Below are 20877 nucleotides of genomic sequence, written 5' to 3' on the forward strand. Positions count from 1 at the left end.
ATACAGAATAAACATCATATATAAGCACTGTTTTTTTTGTTGTTTGTGACCGAGCTGATTCACCTGGTCCACAGAGGTCCTGATGCTGCCAGGGAGCTGGGAATCAAGTCAAATAATCCCCATCTGCAGGCTTCCACTCTGCACATCACAAGCCCACTATGGAATGCTATGGGAAATTCATGGGGGAACTGTCCATCAAATATTAATGATCTGGTAGAGCGAAGTGGGTTTTCATACAGTTTTTTCCCCTGGTATCTCTGGTCACTGCCACTCTGTGAGACTTCCCACAAGAAACCAACCAAAGAGAAAAAGAGAGAATAGAAAAAGAAAAAAGGGGCAAAGAACAGTAAGGAAAAGGCAAGAAGGCTGTATGGGTGTTCAATATTTTCCTTTTGAGGGCCCAGAGTCTGGTTAGCTTCAGTGCAAGCAGAGTCTTGATACACAGGTCCCAAGGTGTAAACACAAACTTGTACGCTGTTTGTGTCATTGTTTTTCTCTTTCTCAGCACTTCTATCTGTTGTGTTGTCAGGTGGCGGAGTGGGACTCCTGCATCCAGTGACACAAACGTAAAGGCAGGGTGGTTTGCACTGACACTGAGCTTTTCAGTCGCCTTCCTCCAGTCTTTGTCACAAAAAAGGACCAGCTATGACAGTAGGAATCGAAGTGATTGCCGGATGTACGAGTCAGTACCCGCAGCTTTGTGAAAAAATATTAACTTTATGAGAAGAATACGTGTTATTTTTAGGTTATAAGGAAGAAAAAAAAAAAAAGAAAAAAAAACCTTGCGATTCTGGTGAGAAGTTCAATGTAGACGAGGCAAATGAGATGAGAATAATAAATATAAAAGAAGGAATGAAACAAATGCTCATACTGTCAGGGAGATATTCAATCCCTTATTAAAAAACATGCTCCGATAGAAGTATTGAATGTGCTCATCAATGGAGCCCTGTTCTCCGTCTTTGCCACGGCCCTCGCACAACACCCCCCGAAATACCAACACCCACCATGGCAACATAAGTGGAAATGCAGGGTCAGCAGCGTCCCCTCTGGCCTTGCTGACCAACAGATATTCTAATAATCACCTTCCTTCTGTACTGTCAGGCCTGCAACCAATGGATCCCTCGTCCTGCTTTCGCCCTCTGTCTCTACTTATACTGGGGGCTTTACGGAGCGGCGCTGCTTCGATACATTAAAACTGCTGCCCCATGATCAAACGAGCAAATACCTCCCGGGTCAGCAAAGGGCTACCCCACGTCAGTTAACAATGCAGCATTTAAACATCAGTCGTATGCAAAGCGGCTGATACACAGGGGAGGAGATGGGCGGCAGCAGAAAGCAGAGAAGCAAGGCCTGGACCGGAGAGATAATGAGCGCAGAAGCACACGGGAGAACATCAACGGCTATTTAACGGCACCGTGTCAGCTCCTACACGGCTTTATGATGAAAATATAAGATGTGAGGCTCCATCAACATCATAACAAGGATGGACTAATCATTGAGCGCATATTTATCTTGGTCAAACTGTGGGCCCGATGCTATTGCATTAAACTGCGGGAAAAGGAAAAAAAAAATATTTTCCATTTGCATCTTCTTAAAAATATGAATAAACTAGCTTCAGCATTCAGCGTTCGGAATATTTGAGGATTTATTATAAATGACAAAAAAAGATGGCCACAGAAAACAAACAATTGACCTGAAAATCACACGTACTGGGAGAGTTTTGATAAAGGCGGGGAAGGGTAGCAGATTATTGTCAGTTCCAGCAGATATTTATTTTACATACTCGTGGCATGCCAGCCCGAATGTCTACACGGGGCCGCAAGGATGGAAGCCCACACACATAACATACAAGCACAGGTCATATTTACACATGAATTCCCCATGAGTCTGGACGAGTGGCCGGCATACAGCCGCCCAAAAGAGTGTGGAAAAATTACAAAGCTACGAACTCACAATCTCATTATGAAACGTAGGAAGCACAATTTTTAGTGGGATGATTTCTTTAATCAAGAAGCTTCTGGGTGAGGAGGTGAAGAGTTTTTTTTTTGTTTTTTTTTTTTGTCTTTCCTGGCTTATCCCTCACTCCCTCTGCCTACTGCTTGGTTAACCGACTGACCTGCTGTCAAAGGAGCCTTTGTGAGTGTGCATTGGCGGAAGGCCAATCAGATCCTCTGGCTTGTCTGTCTCGGAGAGGAAAATGGCGCCCCTGGTATGCCATCAGCGGCAGAAATGTGCAGACAGTCTGACTGCTGAGGCAGGCTTGGCTTGCTGTGGCCCTTCCAAAACTACGCCCGAGGAATTACCTGTTTGGCCCTCAGCCAGAGGGACTCGTTCTGCAAAGCCTTGTGGTTGTTTATCTATTTATTCACTTACACCTCGTGCACACGGGCACTTTAAGAAACATTTCCACTGCTTAACATCCACTTCCACAGGTTCTGACAACAGACTTCTTTTGAACTACACAGGTACACAGGATAAAAGCCTGTTCAAAGGGTTTAACTTGCAGTAGCAACAATAAGTTATACGACAAACGGATTCCTGTGCCGAGGAAAAACCTGCCACTGAATGACGTCTAGATTAAACTGCTCAATTATCTTCTCAATAAAGTAAAAAATATGTACTTTTACATCATTCCTGTTCAATTAGCAAAACTTTTTTTAATTCATTAATGTTTCTGATATGAATCTGGATTGAAATGCCCAATTAATAATAGGCTGATTTACAAGTTGGAACTTTTTGAAGGCAGCCAACATGATTCCATTTTATTTTTGGAAATTCTGCCATTTTCAGCTAATCAAATTCATAATTTAAAAAAATGCTGATGAGAAATGTAATTGAGCTGTACTCATTTCAAATCTCTTAATATGGGTGCACGTCTGTGGAGACAGTGGAGGATACATCAGGCGACAGAGGTTCACAAACTTCAGGTTAAAAACTTGAGCTTGGCTTACACTCACAGGGGTCAGTGACACTAAAGTAAACAAAAACATGGCAGGAGCACAAATAAATGTTAAGTGTAATTACCGTAACAGTCTGTTTGTGTACTTTTTTTCTAAATTCCAGTCACAGAATCCCAGTCGAAACATAAATTACAATTTCAGTCCGCATCTTCTGAACTGAACTGAAACTTTAGATTACATGTAAAACTAAAAATGTGCAGTGTGCAAGCCAACAATGTGACAACAGAATCTGACTTTTAATTTCATGACACTGAAACTTTACGAGCAATGGGCCGCATGATTTTTTTTTTGGGGGGGAGCTGTGTTAACACGACAGATCTTCCAGTTATGAAAAAGGTAATAGAGAGTTTTATGTATTGGGTGAGGCTGTTGGAACTTCCAAGAGCAAGAATAAATCAAACGTCGAAACAAACACGTGCACAGCACAACAGGAAAACAAGTCCCGACAAAGCCCCGGTTTACAACGGGATTCATTCACTGTTCAATTTCTGCTGGTTTCCACTGCGTGAGACCTGTCAAAGACGAACACGGCGGCTCAACAAAGTGCCACTTGTGACACTTCATGCGAGGAAGCAAATGTTCAGGCTCCTGCTTCAGACACAAACTTCTGACAGCGGGAGATGATGAAACGGAGCAGATCCCAAATTATCTGAATCTGCTCAACCTGCTGCAGCCTGGAGCGTGCCCCTCACCCTCCCCTGACAGAAGGAAAGAAAGTGAGGGAGAGGCCAATAAATCCGGAAAGAAGATAGAAAAAGCGATAAAGTGGGAATGCCTGCGTTTTTTTCTCCTCGGTGTTTAGGCGTGTTCCGTTTGCTGCGGCGATACGAGACCCTTCCACTGTTTACTTAGTGACGTAAAGTGTTGAGTCAGCAGTACAGTAAATTTGCGCAGACCAGAAAGTCCATCTCTCTTTAAAAGTTTATAATCACACACTCGAACCGAGACGTGCAAACATCTCCTCGGGCGCGGTGACGTGCTGTTACAACCGCACGTCGAGCGACACCGCTCAGCGGATCGGTAGCCTCCGCGTGTTTAGGCCCGAACAGAAACGCCATTCTTGGCCGCGCTCACGTGTATCTGCGAGCTCGGCGGAGGGGAATGAAGAGGGGAGTCGAGACTTGTTCTTTTCACACTGAGAGGTGAGTCAGGGAGCAGGAACAGAATCCAGAGTCTTATGATCCTTCTGGGTAAATATGATTTATTTTTTAATCTTGCATCATTTCAGTTCATTAGTTGACCTTTTTTTTTTTTTCGTTTTAGTCAACTCCGTGCACCGTACTCACTTCTGCCAAAACGAAGGTTTGCTGGTTTGAATGCGGCCGACTTGATCTCTGTTAGAGGTGAGAGCCATTTTGAATTGAACCCTTCCGGCTCTGCAGCGTTATCAAAGTCTCCATTTCCCAGGCGGGGGTCCACACCTCAAACAGTGCCAGTGTCAGCACAAATAACCCTCATCCCCCCGTCTTCTCCTTCATTTGGGTAAAGTGCATCGGCTCGAGCGGCCCACGCAAAGCGAGACGCTTCAGCAATGAGGGAGAAAGGAGGAAGACTGGGAGCTGTGGGGAAAAAGATGGATGTGACAGGACAGTTAAAGAGAGACTGAGAGGATAGTTCAGCTGAAAACTTATTTTCTCACAGACGCATTAAATAAGTGGTTTGAAACACACACAAAGCAGACGAATTTGGTAAGACTTTTAGATGTTCTTTTTTTTTTCTTCCTAAAAAGAAAACAGGATCGCCGGACAGATCCGGAGGGTTCTTATTGGTCAAGTGTTCCAGTGACTGTGCCACTCTGAATCCGGAGCGGATTTCACGGGTTGTTCTATTCTGGTCTGCAGGCCGCAGTGGTGTGTAAAATGAGAGGGACTGCTATGTTTTGGGAAATCTAATTTGAGGCCTGTGTTTGTTTTCCCCGTCTTATTTTGCAACCGGGGACGGGAGGCTCCGGAGCAGCTCGGCTCTTTCGTCTTTCTTCGTTTCACAACAATGTCCAGCAGCGGCGTCCAACAAAAACCCGTCGGCTCGACCGGTGACATGGAGCCCGCACCGGTCCGTCCTGCTCTGGACGCCGGCGGCCTCCAGCAGTATTGCCACAGACTCAAGCACACAGTTAATTAGGAGGTTACTTGCAGTGTCACCGGAGCATATGCACATGTGCGCACATATAGATGTACTTAAAACAACATAAATATTAGCAGCCATCTTTTTGGCAGCTAATTGCGGCCCGCTCCCTGTGGGAGGAGAGAGGGGTCCTCCGTCGATAATTAATCCTTGTTTAAAAAAGTAAATGACATTCATTAGCAGGGAATGGAGCCAAGTGCCAGTATTTACATGGCAATAAACTGGAGCATGCTGGTGGCGAGCTTTTAATGTTACAGAAATAACTCCGGGACAGGGGATGAGTACAGTTGCTTTCCTTCCTTCTTTTTTTTTTTCCCCCATGTCTTCGCACCCAGGAACAATTAGGCCCGGGCGAACAGATGGGGACGCCTCTGAGTGAGGAAGCTCCTCTGAACAACTCTTCATCCCCGTCTTATCTCACTCCCTCACACACGCCTGCGCACACACACACACACACACACACACACACAGCCAAAATAAAGACCAGTACACAAATCCCCCCTTCAGAAATACACACAAGCACTCACGCACACATCCGGACACACAAGAGGGCCTCACAAGTACTGAGCCCGCTGCGCTAACTTTTAACATTAACTGTCAAAAAAAACAGGCCTCTTACAACGGGCTAAAAGGGACTTTGAAAACGTGGCCGCACTGAAAACACTGAGCTGTGATGGCGAAAACACAAAAGCTGGCCGTACTGCTGAAACACGGAAAGGGACAGTGGATTTCGATACTGATCAAAAGCAAGGTTCTGCACAGCTCTATGTCACACATGGCAACTTTCTGCTGCTAAGACATCAGTGTTTGGGTTATCATAATAGCTTCTTCTCTCTCTCTCTCTCTCTCTCTTTTTTTGTCAAAATGTCAGTTATCGCCAAAATCATTTGCAGAACAAACACAACAGATATACATCTCTGCGATATTGTCAGTGAAGCCAGCATCATGCATAATGATCAAAATGTTACATAAAGGCCCGTTTGTTGCACAACACTGAGGTTTCTCCACAATGGGACTAGTGTCTGCGCAGTGTAACATTAGGGACGTGCACAAGAATGGAGAGCAATGAATGCAGAGACAAGGAGCCAACGCTGATTACAAAACCTTCACAACTGTATGCTCGCATTTTAAATAAGAGACCAGCAACAACTAGATGATGCTCAGAGAAAGCTTTCCAGATTTAGTGTTGAAAAGTCACAAAAAGCAACACACCTGTTATTGTGCAGCCTTTGTCTTGCTAAGTACAACAAATAAGGTGTCAGTCCTGGGGGAACCAAAAAAAAAACAAAAAACAAAAAAAGTGTCAGAATGCCCCGAGTCTCGGTGACGGACACAGGGGATGGTCCATGCACCCTCCGGTCATGCCACTGGACAGGGAGTGTTCCACCAGGCCGTCCAGGCCTCTTCTTTACCCATGAGATAAGGTAACATCACCTTGTGTTTGCTGACACCTTGAGCCCCACAAGGCCGCCTACTCCTCCATATTCTGTTACAGCTCTCCAACAATGGGCTCTGTCGACAGACAAACACTAATATCTGTCCTTCTTCTCACTGCTGAATGTCTCTCTATTCTCAATAACCTCATTATTGTAGGGCCTCATTTCGTCCTGTGTCTTTCAAACTGACAATAATAAGTTCATGTTTATCACAGAAGACATGAGAAATAGGTTGTGTAAGACTGAAATTGTTGCTGCTCGTACAGAATCCGTGCTTTGAATTTCTCACATATCCACATAAACACTGATGTGTTTTGGTCTCTTGAAAAAAAGTCTCAGAGGAGATGATTGAAACTAACCCTAACCCTCTTACAAGAATCCAGAAAGAATGTTCAGCATTTAAAAAAAAAAAAAAAAAAATTAGCCTATAAGTCACAAAATACGTTCAATTTTTGGTCATTTGTATACTTTCTCACACATTTTCTGAGGAATAGGTTGTGAGGAAAGATGTTAATAAGTTATTTTTGCGACTTCGAACTGTGTTGGGTAGAATTTCACCCTTCAAGCAGCCGTCAAGAAGTATTTTAGCGACTGCCCTACACAAGGTTAAGAAGGTCAAAGGGCAGAGTTACTGCACTTTAAGTCACTACTAAATTAATGAATGAATGTTTAGTGGAGCCTGGACTGCAAATGTAATGGTTTTGTCTCCAATATGTTCCTAATCTTCCCTTTTTTGTCCCTTGATGCTGATCAAATGTCAGACTGTTATTTATTTTTTTGCTACTGGGAGGACTGAGGCCTGGCGCAGCCCGTCTCTCGTCGAGAGGAAACTCACAGGAAATCCAATAAAATCCTGGGTCTGGGTCAGGCTAACTCGCGCATCCAGCTAGACCCACTTCCGCGACCTCTTTTACTTCAGCCACTCCTCACCAACCCCCAATCGATCTGCTTATCTCCCGAGATCAAAGGTTTGCACCACTGTTGTACATTTAGCCTCGGCTGGGTCCTCCCACATCATGTCTAAATATTAATGATAATAAAGTCTCACACCCATCTCTGTGTCAGGCAATTACAGCCAACATTGATCCTCGGCTCTCTGCTCCAATTAGAACTCACCGCTTGTAATGCGTCCTGGCACATCAAAGGATAACAGCCATTGATCCACTCCTGGATCTTAACGTTTACTGTTAGGAGGGAGGAAAGAGGACGTGGTGTGGCAGAAGGAGAAAGCAATATTCTGACTAGAGAAGAAGAGAAGAGCAAAGAAATCATTTTATCCAGCGAGTCAGGTAAAAGGAAGCACCGAAACTCAGAGGGAAAAGGCAGAGCAGAGGGGGCTCGATAATAGCAGATATTCTGACAGTTCAGAAAGAAAGCAGCATCTGGAACCCTGGTAAGACCCGTCCACAACAGAGCAGATACACAAACACTGAGAGATCCTCTCTCTTTTAGTCAAACACTGCTCTTCTGGCTCAAAACTACGACGAGCAGGTTAAAAAAGCCACATTTTCACAGTTTCTGGGGTGTCTGTCTATCATAACTTTAGACGCCAAATCCCCAAGAAACAATTGAAAAGTCAATTTTATAATAAGTTCAGCTCAGGGACAGCCGGTCCCACACAGATGCCCATCAACTGACTCTCACTGGCAGACTTTCAGCGTTACGCTTCCTTAAACTAAATATCGATGACTGAACTACAACCAAACTTAATAAACGGAGAAAGACAAAAAAACAAAAATTCAGGGAATTTGTGATGAAGCTCACACAATCCATGTGTCAGTGGGAGGCGAGAGAAGCTTCAGTGAAACGTGAGTTATCATGTCACCTCCCACATCTGCATCTTAAGGCCAACTATCCTTGACAACTGACCCCTTCCAGCATCATGAAGTTGGAGGAAGGCAATATTTTTTTTTCTTTTCCTAAATCAACCTACAGCTTTTAGAATTGTACAATACGCCATTCTACAGAAAAACACGGCGAGAGACGGAAACGGGGTAAAAATCTGACCCATTGAGTCAATAGACAGCGACACGTCACCACTAAACCAGGGACATTCCTTGCACAAATGAAGCTACACAATCCCACTGTTGACACCATTATCTGACAGGGCTTGTTGTTGTGGCCTTTCTCTGCCAGACCGATAGCTCTGATAGTCCTGGCCTCGGCCGCGACCTCACAGCTGCCTTTGTCACTGAGCTGGAGAAAGGCTTGTCCGTCGCTCTGGGCTACAATGATACTCTTCACGGCGCCATAATACACTGGAACACTGTGCAATGCAATGCAACCCAGTGGTTTTTATACCTAGAATTAATTGACTAACTGTGGTTGGCTTCTTGAGTTGAGAAGATAGAAAGTTGCGGGACAAAAAGCAAAGAAAGATTCCACATTTCATGAGCAGAAGCGTGAATTTAGATATTAAAGCACAACATTTATTTAAAATGCAATAAGCTATTGAAATGTACAGAGACATAAATAAGCTTTTAACGCCTTAACTATATGTTAGTGTAATATATTCGTTCCTACTCCGGACCCACTGTCCTCTGGCTGTGGTGTCCCTCATTATTATACGCTTTGCGAGCATGGTGCTTTGCTTCAACTCCGTTGCTCCGCTTGTACAATGTAATTAAAGATTGGTAGAATGAAACCAGTGTTTAGAAATGGTTTATGTCAAGCCTGTTCTCAAACGTTTGACCACAGGGGAACTTTTAGATGGGATGGGTGTGCATCAACGTGTTGTTAAATAAAACAGAGTCTTGGCTCAAAGGGCCTCACCAACAGAGCCTCGGTATGAGCCAAGCGCAAGGACGAAACCTGGGTACAATAATAATGCAAGGGTGACGGGAGGAAAACATTTGTTTCTGGCTGGAATATCAGACTCCTCACATGCGTGTGACACTCGGTGATGCATTCAGGTCAGCTGAGGAGAACGAGGGGATTGCTGGGCTCCACAAACAGGCTGGGAAAGTGACACCAGGACGCGAGGCCAAGGCATCAATGTCCTCGCAACTTCCCTTTAACAGTGCAGCAGCGTTCGCCGTGGCGCCATCCGAACACGGGGTGGGGGTTAAAGTTTACACAATGGCGGACAGGATGTATGCGCGTGACCCAGCAAACACTCAGAAAATAAACAAAACGGCTCTAAAATTTCAAAGGCGAAGGCTTCCATGACAGATTTGACAGAAGTGAATATTAGTTATGACTGACATGCACAGAAAACCCTTTTCATTCATATTAGTGATAGTTTATGTTCTATATACACACACGCACACGCACGCACGCACGCACAGCCTGGAACTAGAAATAGAAGAGCATTTGCGATATCATAACCGGTTTGGAAGCTGAATCTCATCCAAAAGGCGACATGCAAATGCAGGATGTTTTTTCACTGATGCAAGACGCATGTTGCATGAGGCAGTTCAACTTTTGAAATGACAAATATTTACATATTCATTGATTCAGAATTTTTTTCAATCAGAAAGAGGAGGCCCAGCTGTCGTTTTAAGACATTTCTATCCAGGTGACTTTTGATGGGGAAACCACATCAGACACAAATCATTATTCACAGCGGACTTTTTTTTTTTTATATATATCTGTTCTGAACATGTGCCGAGCAGATCTTTTAAAAAGTGCAACTTTTCAGCATGCGTGTCTAAAGCAGGTTGAAAAAGATTTTCCTACAAAGTGACATTGAAACATAAAAATCCCAGAGTGAACTCTTGTTGACTCACCTGCATATAGAATCTAAGAAAAACGATAATTACAAGCGCTTTTTGTGATTTTCATCAATTCTCATCGAAATTTTGCAATTTTGTTCTTCCTTTGGTTTTTGCCACGAGCATAGAAATTTATTATGAAAATAATACAGTTATTAAGAGAGTGATTCAGGAGGTCAGCAGTTCTCTTTTTCACAGGCCCGAAAGAACTTTGGCAGATACAAGATGGCCAACTGAACTTTTGGACTGTGGAAGCAAAGTGTCTGTGTGTGTGTAAATAATCTTACTGCAGTTATATTACACTACAGGGGTAGTAAAAAAAATGCAGTTATGAAAAAAAAGGAAGAAGAAAGTTGTCAGTTGTCTTGAATTCAGACTTCTGTTACTGTCTACAGAAGTGTTGGCTGCCAAAAGAACGAATGAAAAGAAGAAAAAAAAAAAAGGAGAATGTTTGCTAACTTTTCTTTGCTATTCTGTGAGCAAGGCTGTTCGCACTGAGACAGATCACGATGGGATGATGTTGACCCTTGAGGTGCAAACTGAGATCCCTGTCGCCACAGAGACGCGAAGACTGTGGTGTGAGCGGGGAGGTCTTCTCTGCAGCTGGCAGCAGGCCTGGCCTCGCACCGAGGTGCTCAGCCAGCAGCTCCTCGCCTCTGTCGCACCCCCACCCCCCTCCTCCTCATCCTCCTCCTCCTCCTCCCTCCACCTCCTCTTCCTCTGCAGCCTCCTGGATGCCAGTCTGCCTGGCTGGTGTGGTCCAAACAAGACCCAGCCACCGGGCCAAAGGGGCAACGGAGCGGCTGCCAGCTGGGCCAGCACTTCACGGCGGAGCACCACTCTCCAAACAAACAGTGCAGCGGGACACAGGCCACGGGCAACACGGAACCTGTCATTACCAGACGTGCATGGCTGGTCGACTCCCCGGAGCAGGAGCCGGGCCAAGGGCTTGAACGCGCACTACACTTGACTCTGGCGTATTTCTCGGCCAGGGTTTGTCGGAGGAGAATCCCTTTTCAGAATTACGCTAGATCGTCAGCATGCGGAGGGAGACGTCCCCATTTACCCTCGCAAATTATGTTGACGTTAGCTGTCAATACACTGACCCGAGTGGCAAGGACAATAATTTTAAGTCCCTAAATGACAAAGTTAGGAAGTTTGCACACATGTGAAAAATTCAATGCGTCTGCCAAACGGCCTCTTGGATTAACTACATACCATCTAATTACACAACATCTAGAAACTTCCTATGGTTCCAGGGCTAAAATAAGACTCCACGGGCATTGTGCCTCACCGGGGTTGTCTCTGCTGATGAAGGTTCTAGGTTTTTGTGGCACGAGACTGTTTTGTCCTTACAATTTTTGGCGACAACATATTATTCTTTGAGGCTTCCATCATGAAAGAAAAGGCAGTTTTCAGTAAATATGCGTCTGTCAGTCAGAGGAGGGCTGTGAGGGGTTTTAGGTCCAAGCTTTGCTTTAGTTGGAATTCATCACTGGGACCAAGTCAGCCAGAGAAAATGTAACATACAAAACAACTCGTGTCACAAAGCGAGCCAGCCATGTATTCTGGGAGGAAGATTGTTTCAGTGGGTTTAGAGCAACAATTCAGCCGTCTAACCCCACACATAAGAATAAAACACATATCTGTGGCCATGGCCGAGTCTCTGCCGCAACATGTTAATTTATATAGTAATATATTTGTCTCTGTCTCTTTTGTCTCTGTGTCACAATCAGTATCTGAAACAGGAATGACATTTCCTCGTAGTGTTTTCAATATTCAATAGCAAAGAGCAAACTGGAACATTCTGAGCCATTTTATTCAGTCATATTGTTTTTAGTGCTGATAACTATTCATTTTTTTTCAATTCTGCATTGCTTTATGCAACACGAACTAGTAACTTATCAGAAGTTACATATATATTTGGTTATGGTGAAAATTCTATCTTTACAATCACTCGGCAAAATCCCATGAAGTTGCAGTGAATTTTAACATGACAAAAGTTGCTATTCAAATAATAATAATGTAAAGAAATACCTGTGATGGTATTGGGAGAATGAATTTGAAGAAGAAAAAAAGAAAAGAAAAGAGAAGTTTCAAAGCTGTTTGAATTGTGCATGTCAAAATCGTGTTTTGCGCATTGTGACATGCCCTTCACAGCAAGCACCACCAAACCAAGTAAAGGCTTGGGTGATGTCTGTCCTTTTGCCTTCCAGCCTGGGGGACAGAAATAAATAAAAGACAACATAAATCCTATTTTTGTGTTTGTACAGAAGCAGTCAAGGTTAGACACGTTTTGCTTAGAAAGGGGACCAATGTGCAGTCGGAGTACTCTGACAGAAGCTCCTGATGCCTACAAATGCCTCGCCTCGCAACCTTCTAACTTCCTCAGAAAAAGTGGTCCTGTTAGCCCACTGTGATAAAGGGGGTCTTTTATGCCATCAACAACATGGCAACAATGTACAGCCTTTGTTTCATTGCACCATCCTGGGGGGGCTGTTAGGATGAGAAACAGACAAACAGAGGCGCACTAAATGATTGATGGCTTCGAAGAAAATATTAAGGAATGAAGAAAAAAAAAAAAGAGTGAAAATTCAGTATTTGTAAATATTTCAGGCTCTTACACGCTGCCAAAGAGAGATCTGAGGGGGATCAACAATAGCAGAAAAAAAGCCCATGCTAAACCATATATTCTGATGCAAACATAACCTCGAGGACTGGCTTAGTTTACTTTGATTACTGTAGTTTGAAGGAGATTCTTTAAATACAATGTTCAAAAATAAAAACTCAACCATGCATTTAGACCTAAATTATATCTCATACATATTTTGACATCAGTTCAACAAAGATTTTTCTTTCTTTTTATTATATAAGTTGGTTTGATATAAAACTAGTGAGAGCAAATGCCATCTTTTCAGTCGTTTTTTAAAGATAGCATGCTTCTGTATGTATCTGACCAATAAAAAATGGTGAGAATCTGTTAAAATCAAACAAGAGCTGAGTGAATGGAGAGTACGGGCAGCGCAAGAGAATGACCAGGAGTCAGTGTAACCTGGAAAGCAACGAATCCCTTGGCGAAATTATCACGGCAAACGGATCTCCTGTCCTGGCGCATAGTTCAAGATGGAGCAGCAACTGAAAAGAGTGAGGGCTTTGCAAACCTGAACAAAATGAATGAATAAATACACAAATAAAAGTCTATTTCTCTTGACCTAATAAATGACATCTGGTGATGCGGAGGCATTCCTCAAAATTCCAGGAATCTGTTGCATAGTGTGCCCAGAAGTATCCACAATGGCTTGCTGGGAGGGAACCGGAGTCAAAGAAGAGACAATGTGATAGGTTCTAATTGCTTCAAAATGTCCTGAAGAAGGCCCCCTATTATCTATTTAAATCGGCTGATAATGGGAGGCTAGGAGGAGGAGATGGAGAAAAGGGGGTGGGTGGGTGGGGGGGGCCTAGGCAGAGGGTGAAAGCTATCCTCTGCGCTGCTGTCGCCTCATTATTTTCCGTCTTGACGGACGCCCGCGCTCAACCCCTGGATGAATGGCCCTGTGCTGAATAAGTTATCGCCAGACACACAAAGGGAAGAGTGCGCTCCACAAACAACACAGCGCTACTGCAAAGCATGAATCTCTTTTTCTCTCCTTCGCAGTCTTTTCACCACCACCACCCCACCACCACCACCAAACCCACCACCCTTCCCCCTGCTCCCTCTAGACGAAAGGCAGGGCCTGCCACAGACTGAGATCTCACCTGTAATTTCTACAGAAGCTCACAGTAGGTGGGGGAAAAACATAAGGGATATAATAAAATGAAAGGGAGGAAGGATACAGGCTTCCATGTTTGCTGAAAAGATATATACCGCCATTCCTCCATTTTGTTTCATCTGTCCTTCTTGTTTGTGCAGCTCTTCAATAAAGACGGGGACCTCCTTTGGACAGCATCTGAAGATATCTGAGAGGATGTGTTTTTGTTCTTGAGACGGCCCCCAGCATGATCATCGAAAATGTTTTGGTTCCATCTGATGTTTATTTTGCTTCTTTTTTTTTCTTCTGTTGTTTGGACTACTGGGGCTCAGCGTATCAGATCGAGATCACCTCAAGACGGCGCTCCCATGAGGGGGGAACGGGTGAGAGTATTCCCGATAGCCTCTTAATGGGAGTGAGTGAGTAATGACAACAGGAAGCGCTCCATTCCCGAATGATTACGGTGGTGATGTTCTCCCCAGCAGCCAGTTCCTCTCCCCCTGCTATCACTCAAAAGTAGAAGTGGAACTTTTGGACAGGAGCGGCTCTTTCCCCTCTGACGGGGAAATCAGAGGGTGCCGTGGCCCGACAGGCGCTCGACGGCAGATCAAACAGGGCGGGTACCCTTGGAGTGACACCTGGAGCCACTTCAAGGGATGAGAGCGCCACTGATCTCCAGTCATCTCGTCAGAACGACAGTCTGTCAGGGTTAAAGAAGGGGAAAAAAGGAGCTCCCTCAGCCTGGATGGTACAAGCGGGGTCGAACGAAGCTTCACCTCAATGTCGCGGCGGGCTGACCCCAGAGCGTTTGGAGAAGTGAGGGTGTTTATACGAGTTTTTTTTGTTGGAAACCCAAAGATCAACACAAATGCTACTATCTAGAAATGAGATGAAACAGCTTCTGTAAAGCATGACCAAAGTTTGTTATGTCTTGATTACAAATGTCATCCATGCTCAGATGATTCAGAGAGCTCACACAATTTACCATATTCAAAGCTAGCTGTCTCCCATGTCTTCCATTTGTTTCATTTTAACATGATCTCATTTTAAAAAAGAAAAGAAAAGAAAAAGACTTCATCCATCACATGTGGAATAACTACATTCAAACTATGCACTGACCTATCAAAAAGACAGAAGCCCACTGTGGGCTGGATAATAGCAAGAGGGAGATATGTAGGGAGAAAAAGGGAGCTTTGGCAGCCAGTTAAGCGAGTCAATCCTCAACAGACAAATGCATCCCTTATATAAAACAACGGCACGTCTTTGCCCTTGTCAACAACCCCTTCCTCTACAGCCCAGGCTTGTGTGTATCTTTTTCTTTCTGCAAAAAACGTCCCATCAGCACTCTCTAATAGGCGAGGTGTAGGAAGAGAGGGGAAGACAGAGAAAAGGCAGGGGAGAGAGAGAGGTGGCAGTGGTGCTTGTTTGGCTCAGGAGCAGTGAGTAATGAGGCTGAGGCTCACCCTGTCACTGTCCCAGCAGCAGCCTGTAGCCACAGACACACACATGCAGGCACAGTGGAATAATAAAAAGTATCACCTTCCTCAAAACAAGACACTTATCTGACATTCAGTCGTAAAATAATTGGAGATTATGAAAAAAAAAAAGTATCAAACCTCATAAAGCAATCTAGTCTTATGCTATATTCTTAACAGCTCTATCTTTAAATGCTGATCTGAAATCGCACAACCTTTTACTCAAAATCTGATGTCTCCATCTCTCAATGACAGTGGACTATATGGCATAGCTGCTGCAGATAGTGTAAAGGGAGGGTAAAAGTACTGATATACTCCATTAAGTCTAAGCCTGTGGATCCAGAAAGAAACTGAGGCAGGAGATGTTCATGCTCTCCTGCACATGCTGCGCTGGGTGATTTACTTTTTCCGAACAGACACTTCTGGCTATGCAGTTCCATAAAGTATAAGTCTGCCTTAAGAAATCTTTGTTTGCTTTCCTTGCAGAAGAAAAAGGTAGTAGCACTGGTACTGAAATAGCCCACAAAGCACAGCAAGAGCTTTGTACTAATGCTGGTCGTGTCTTTTTACTTTTGCCTCCATCAGGAAGGCCGACCACCATTTATCAGATGAGCTGCTACAGTATGCTAACCGTTGTCCTCTGAACGCGTCGAGTGACAGCTGCGTTCACCTTCACATGAACAAATATCTCGGGGCTGCCATGTGGGCACATGCGATTCATGCCTTGGCACTTTGCTCTTTTGCCAGAATAAAAACAGACCGGACATTAAAAGAAAACTACCGAATGACTCCCTGGAGTGCGCAGAGGAAGGCCGGGGATAGGACTGACCCGGAGGGACGCATAAATATGGGGTGAACACAGGGTTGAGTGGGATGGTAATGATGCCAGGCTGAACAAATTGCAAAGCAAAGGGAATGAGTTTAAATGTAGTACATGGAATTATCGTGGCAGCAACACAGCGGAGAGATCAGAGAGAGCAGGATCCACTGGGAGTGATCTGCCACTCTCGGGACGGGAAAAACACGAACCTTGGTTATGGTTACTATGATGAGTTTAACCGTAATACAAAGCTAAATAGAATATAAAATAGGGCAAGCATGTCATGGAATATGCTCCAAAATGTCTGCGTGATGATAAATGCATGTAGCGTGTGATGGCACGTATATAGACGGATCACGGTGGTGGAAAGTCTGGCAATGTGCCACTATTTTACTGGAGGAGCTCTCCTGACCCCCACACATTCTGATTAAGTTTTCCTCAGGCATTGATAAATAACTAGAACATGTTTTTTTTCCACTAAAAAGGAAAGGGGAAGGGTAAAATATCTAACCCCTTTCAACATCAATTTTAAAAATCTAATCTTTTTGTTCAACTTCATAACATGACTTCAAGAAAATCCCAAGACTCCAATCCCACCACAGCTCACTGGTAAAGTTGAATTCCATTAATTGTGTGACCTATATATCCCAGTAGTTAATATTCCAGACAGAAGGATATGCAGAGATATTATTTATTTGCCAATAAAGAAAGAGGGAGGCAAACTTAGAGATATTGTAAAATTAAAAGTTCCTCTCTTTCAGATAGTCTGTTTTGGTCATGGACTTTGGGTTCATGGCTCATATGTGCATGTTCATGGCTTATAATGTCAATTAGGCGCATGAACAATATCTGTTTCAGGCAATGTTTTGCACAATTATTTTTATGCAATCTGCACTATCAATTCAATGTTTAAAGCTTAGATTTTCCAAATGTAAATGCTATGTAGAATCACAGCAGAGGGCTTGCCCATGCATTAAGAGCGAGAGAAACGAAGTTGGGGTCTCGGCTGTATTAGCCAGTCAGCTACCGCATGATCTTCATCCCAGTTTATAGGCTGATCTCTTAATCAGTGACCAGAGCGTGCACAAGTCCTCTTCTTAAGACGGAGGCTCTGTCCATCTTGCCTGCCCGTCGCTACTGCCAGTCCCAGCCATGAATATGGAGCTGTTCTGTGGCTGGGAGCTTGCTTATGTTTTCTGTCTGATATCGAGGCCCCATTCCCATTTCAAAGGGAGGTCCACCCGGGGCCTTGACTTTTTGATCTGCCTGGCGACGGAGTCGACCACCTGCATGTGGGATCAGCTGCCAGTGAGAGCAGACAACCCCTCTGCTTCAAAATATACATCCTCCATCACCCCCCTTTCGTCCTCCCTTCACTGCTTCATTGCCCTTCACTGTGGCCCCTCCCTCCGTGAAGCTGCCAGGAGCCCCCAGTGGTCCTAACTGGGTCTGGAGCTGCATTCCATTCCCAAAATGCTCTGACCACGGAGAGCGAGAAGCTTGAGATGTTCAGCGGAGCAGCGGGAAGGATGCGGCTTCAGTTAAGGGGACCATTTTGTATTCATGAGAAGCCGTTGTGTCCGTGTTCCACTTAATGTACTGATGCCTTGCTGGATGGTTTGCAGTCCCGTCACTTGTCCTCAATGAGGTTTCACACAAAGCCTCAACACATTCAAACACACTGTGCGGTAACCAAATAGAAACAGATGACAGAAGACAGGCTGGCTGTTTGAGAAACTAGTTATAAGCCCGTGACACAGCCAATTAACAGCAACTACAGCGGTGTTCAGTACTAATTACCCTCGTTGGCAGCGGTGAGTTTCACAGTAAGAAATGTCGCAGTTTATTTTACAAACAAAGCAACAGCTATTTGAGACATTTCTGTTTCTGAATGTTTTCAACAATAAGTGATATTCACAGAGTCTTTAAGTTAATTGGTTTTCTTCAACCATGACAGCTAGATTAATGACTGTATAATTGTTTCTCAGCTGGGGTGATAACCACCTGACAACAAAGAAAACACAGGAAGAGGAGCAAGTTTAAAGAAGAAACTAGTCCGAAAACCCTTTAAACCCGCGCGCCTCTGCTCAAACCGTCAGATCTGTTTGCCTGATATAAACCGAGGCCAAAACGTTGACCGTTCATAATCAACTTAAAACTGCTGTATTTACGGCTGCACTTCTCTGTCATACCGCTCTAAATCAACCGTCCAAATCTTTTGGCTGCGACAGAAACAAAACATTGGCTTTTAAAATGAGCTAATTGCGGTGTTCAAACAAACAGGAGTAAAAATATGGTTAAACAAAAGATGGAATATTCATCAAGCTGCATGAGCATGAGTGGACACCTCTGGTTTGTGTCACAAGTGCTGTGATCCTAAACTGCGCCAGTCTGTGGTCAATGGTGGTTTAGAGAGAGAGAGAAGAAAAAAGAAAAAAAAAACTAAACAATTAAATGATGAAATTTCAAAATAGAATTCACAAGGGCAGTATGCTGTAAATGCCTCATATGAGGATGGTCAACAGTGTTCAGGTACAAGACTAAGCGTGGTTAAGTTTCACGTGAGCTGATCAGAGACGTGTTGCTCTGAGTGAAAATGTTTCATTATGGCCGTGAGTGAGAGGAGCCAGCAGCTCAGTTGGTACAACAGGTCATCCTCTGATCCAAAAGTTGGGAAGTGAATGTCAGAACTACGTCGCGGTGTCGTTGGGCACGTGACTAAACCAGATATGAAAACCAGAAGAGCTTTCCCAAATCACTGATTTGTAGCAGTCTTTTCCACATTGCAGTACCTCAGTAGCAGTTAGGAGGTGGAGATTGATACAACCACCTCCATCCGAATCCCACATTCACTCCAATGGCTCCGACAGTGCATGGAATAATGAAATACATAGAAAAATTAGGGTTTTTTTCCCCCCTTAATGGATGTGGGTGTAGGCAAAATCAGTCAACTATCCTCAGCTTAATGTTTACTATCAGCTCTGCATCACTGACTATGAATGGTTTTGATTTTGAAGTTTCTGGTGTACAACATCACTTTTCATGTCTAAATTGAGAAAACTGAAATAAAACCGTGTCGAGAAGAGCAGTTGCTACTGTGGTCCTCCCATCAAGCGGGAAGGTGGGCAGTAGTCGAAGAGCGCCGCAGTCGGGCCTCACTTTGGAAAGCCCTCATAAATCCTGATTTGAGCAAAGCGCTAACCAGAGGAGCTACGGCACATCAAGAGGGGGGCGAGGAGGGGGCTGAGAAGGAGTGGGGGGTGGCAGCATGCCTCTTAAAATGCTACGTCTGATTAAGTCTTCCCATTAGGTGACAGCTGAACTTTAACATTAATATGATAATATTGAAATAAGTGCGTGTTATTTACTTCAGCACCAGAGGGGGGTGAAGGGAAGAGGAGAAGAAGGGGGAGGGAATGATGAATGATTTCTGGACAGCTTTGGGTGACATACCAGGCGAGCTGGACCCCCCCCAACCCCAACACTCGCGCACACACACATACACACAACCACCTCCCCACTCAAACCTCCTCCTGTTCCCATAATCAGACTTGACAAAATGGAGACATATGCAGAAATATTGGTTACAGTCGGCGTCACAGCCCTTCTCAGGCCTTCCCTCTCTAGTATCTGCCGGCCGCCCTGTGAGCCGCCCTCCAAATTGTCTATGGGCACTGAAGCATCTATTTCAATTGGCACTTCCTTCCTGCCCTGGGATTTTACATTTAGTCTGTGTCATTTACATATTACTCTTAATCAAAATCCACAGCGGGGCGACAAGGAGGGGGAAAAAAAAAAGAAAAAAAAAAAAAAACAAGTGGAAGCAAGAAACAAAACCGTGGCGTCACGGTTCACGGGTAAGCACACAGGCACTTTATGAAATGGAGATGTGACAAGACATTACGGGGGGCGTGTGTGGGTGTGTGGGTGTGTGGGTGTGTGGGTGTGTGTGTGTGCGTGTGTGCATGTGTGTGTATTAGAGGCGGGCGCATAAGATAATGCAAGGCCTATTGAAATATTTGTGTTTGAATGCTTGTGTTTGTGTGATTGTTGGGGGCTGCATTGTGCCTGAACTAGCAAGGGAGAGACAAAGACAGCAAGTTGGATATGGGCTGTAAGTGCATTTTGTGGAAAACAAAGGCAGAGAGAAGAAAAGAATGGAGACATGTACAGTGTGGACGTCTCTTCTTTTTTTTCCCTACTCGACGCCTTCGTGAAGCTACACTTTTCTCAGTGTACCCAGTCAGAACACAAACACTACAGTATGTTGAGAGAAGCAATTTATGGGCTTTCTTGAGTCAAGCTCAGTTTTTAGTGAAGAAATATGTGCATGTATTACAATTAAAACAATTCACAAAGACAACATGAGTCAAAACAGTTCTATTTTTGTTAAAAGGACAAAAATTTGCACACAGTTTAGTAAAAGATAAGTCGCAGAGTGTGTGTATGTCCCCATTCATCCACAAACACAACACTGTTAAAGCATTCAAAGAGGTGCAGAAACAGTGTTCCTACCTGGCTCTTACCTTCTCAGCATGCCGGTAAGGATGCGAGAACTCTTGCCCAGGTTGGCATCTGTTTCTCTCAGCTGGGGGGACAC

At 44.3% G+C, this 20877-nt stretch overlaps 1 protein-coding gene across 4 annotated transcripts in view; it reads right to left on the reverse strand.

Moving 5' to 3' along the window:
- The window catches only part of vti1a (vesicle transport through interaction with t-SNAREs 1A), a 108868-nt gene that overhangs the window by 12777 nt on the left and 75214 nt on the right, over window positions 1-20877 (reverse strand). For 2 of the 4 annotated variants that reach the window (XM_030097347.1, XM_030097348.1), the window contains one exon: window positions 20804-20865. In XM_030097347.1, the coding sequence (XP_029953207.1) occupies window positions 20804-20865 (62 nt within the window). Of the gene's footprint in view, window positions 1-20792; window positions 20866-20877 lie in introns of all 4 variants that reach the window. The other 2 variants (XM_030097350.1, XM_030097349.1) reach the window with 1 other exon arrangement.

This window comes from Salarias fasciatus, chromosome 8 (assembly GCF_902148845.1).
Source record: "Salarias fasciatus chromosome 8, fSalaFa1.1, whole genome shotgun sequence".
In the NCBI taxonomy this organism is placed as follows: Eukaryota; Metazoa; Chordata; class Actinopteri; order Blenniiformes; family Blenniidae; genus Salarias; species Salarias fasciatus.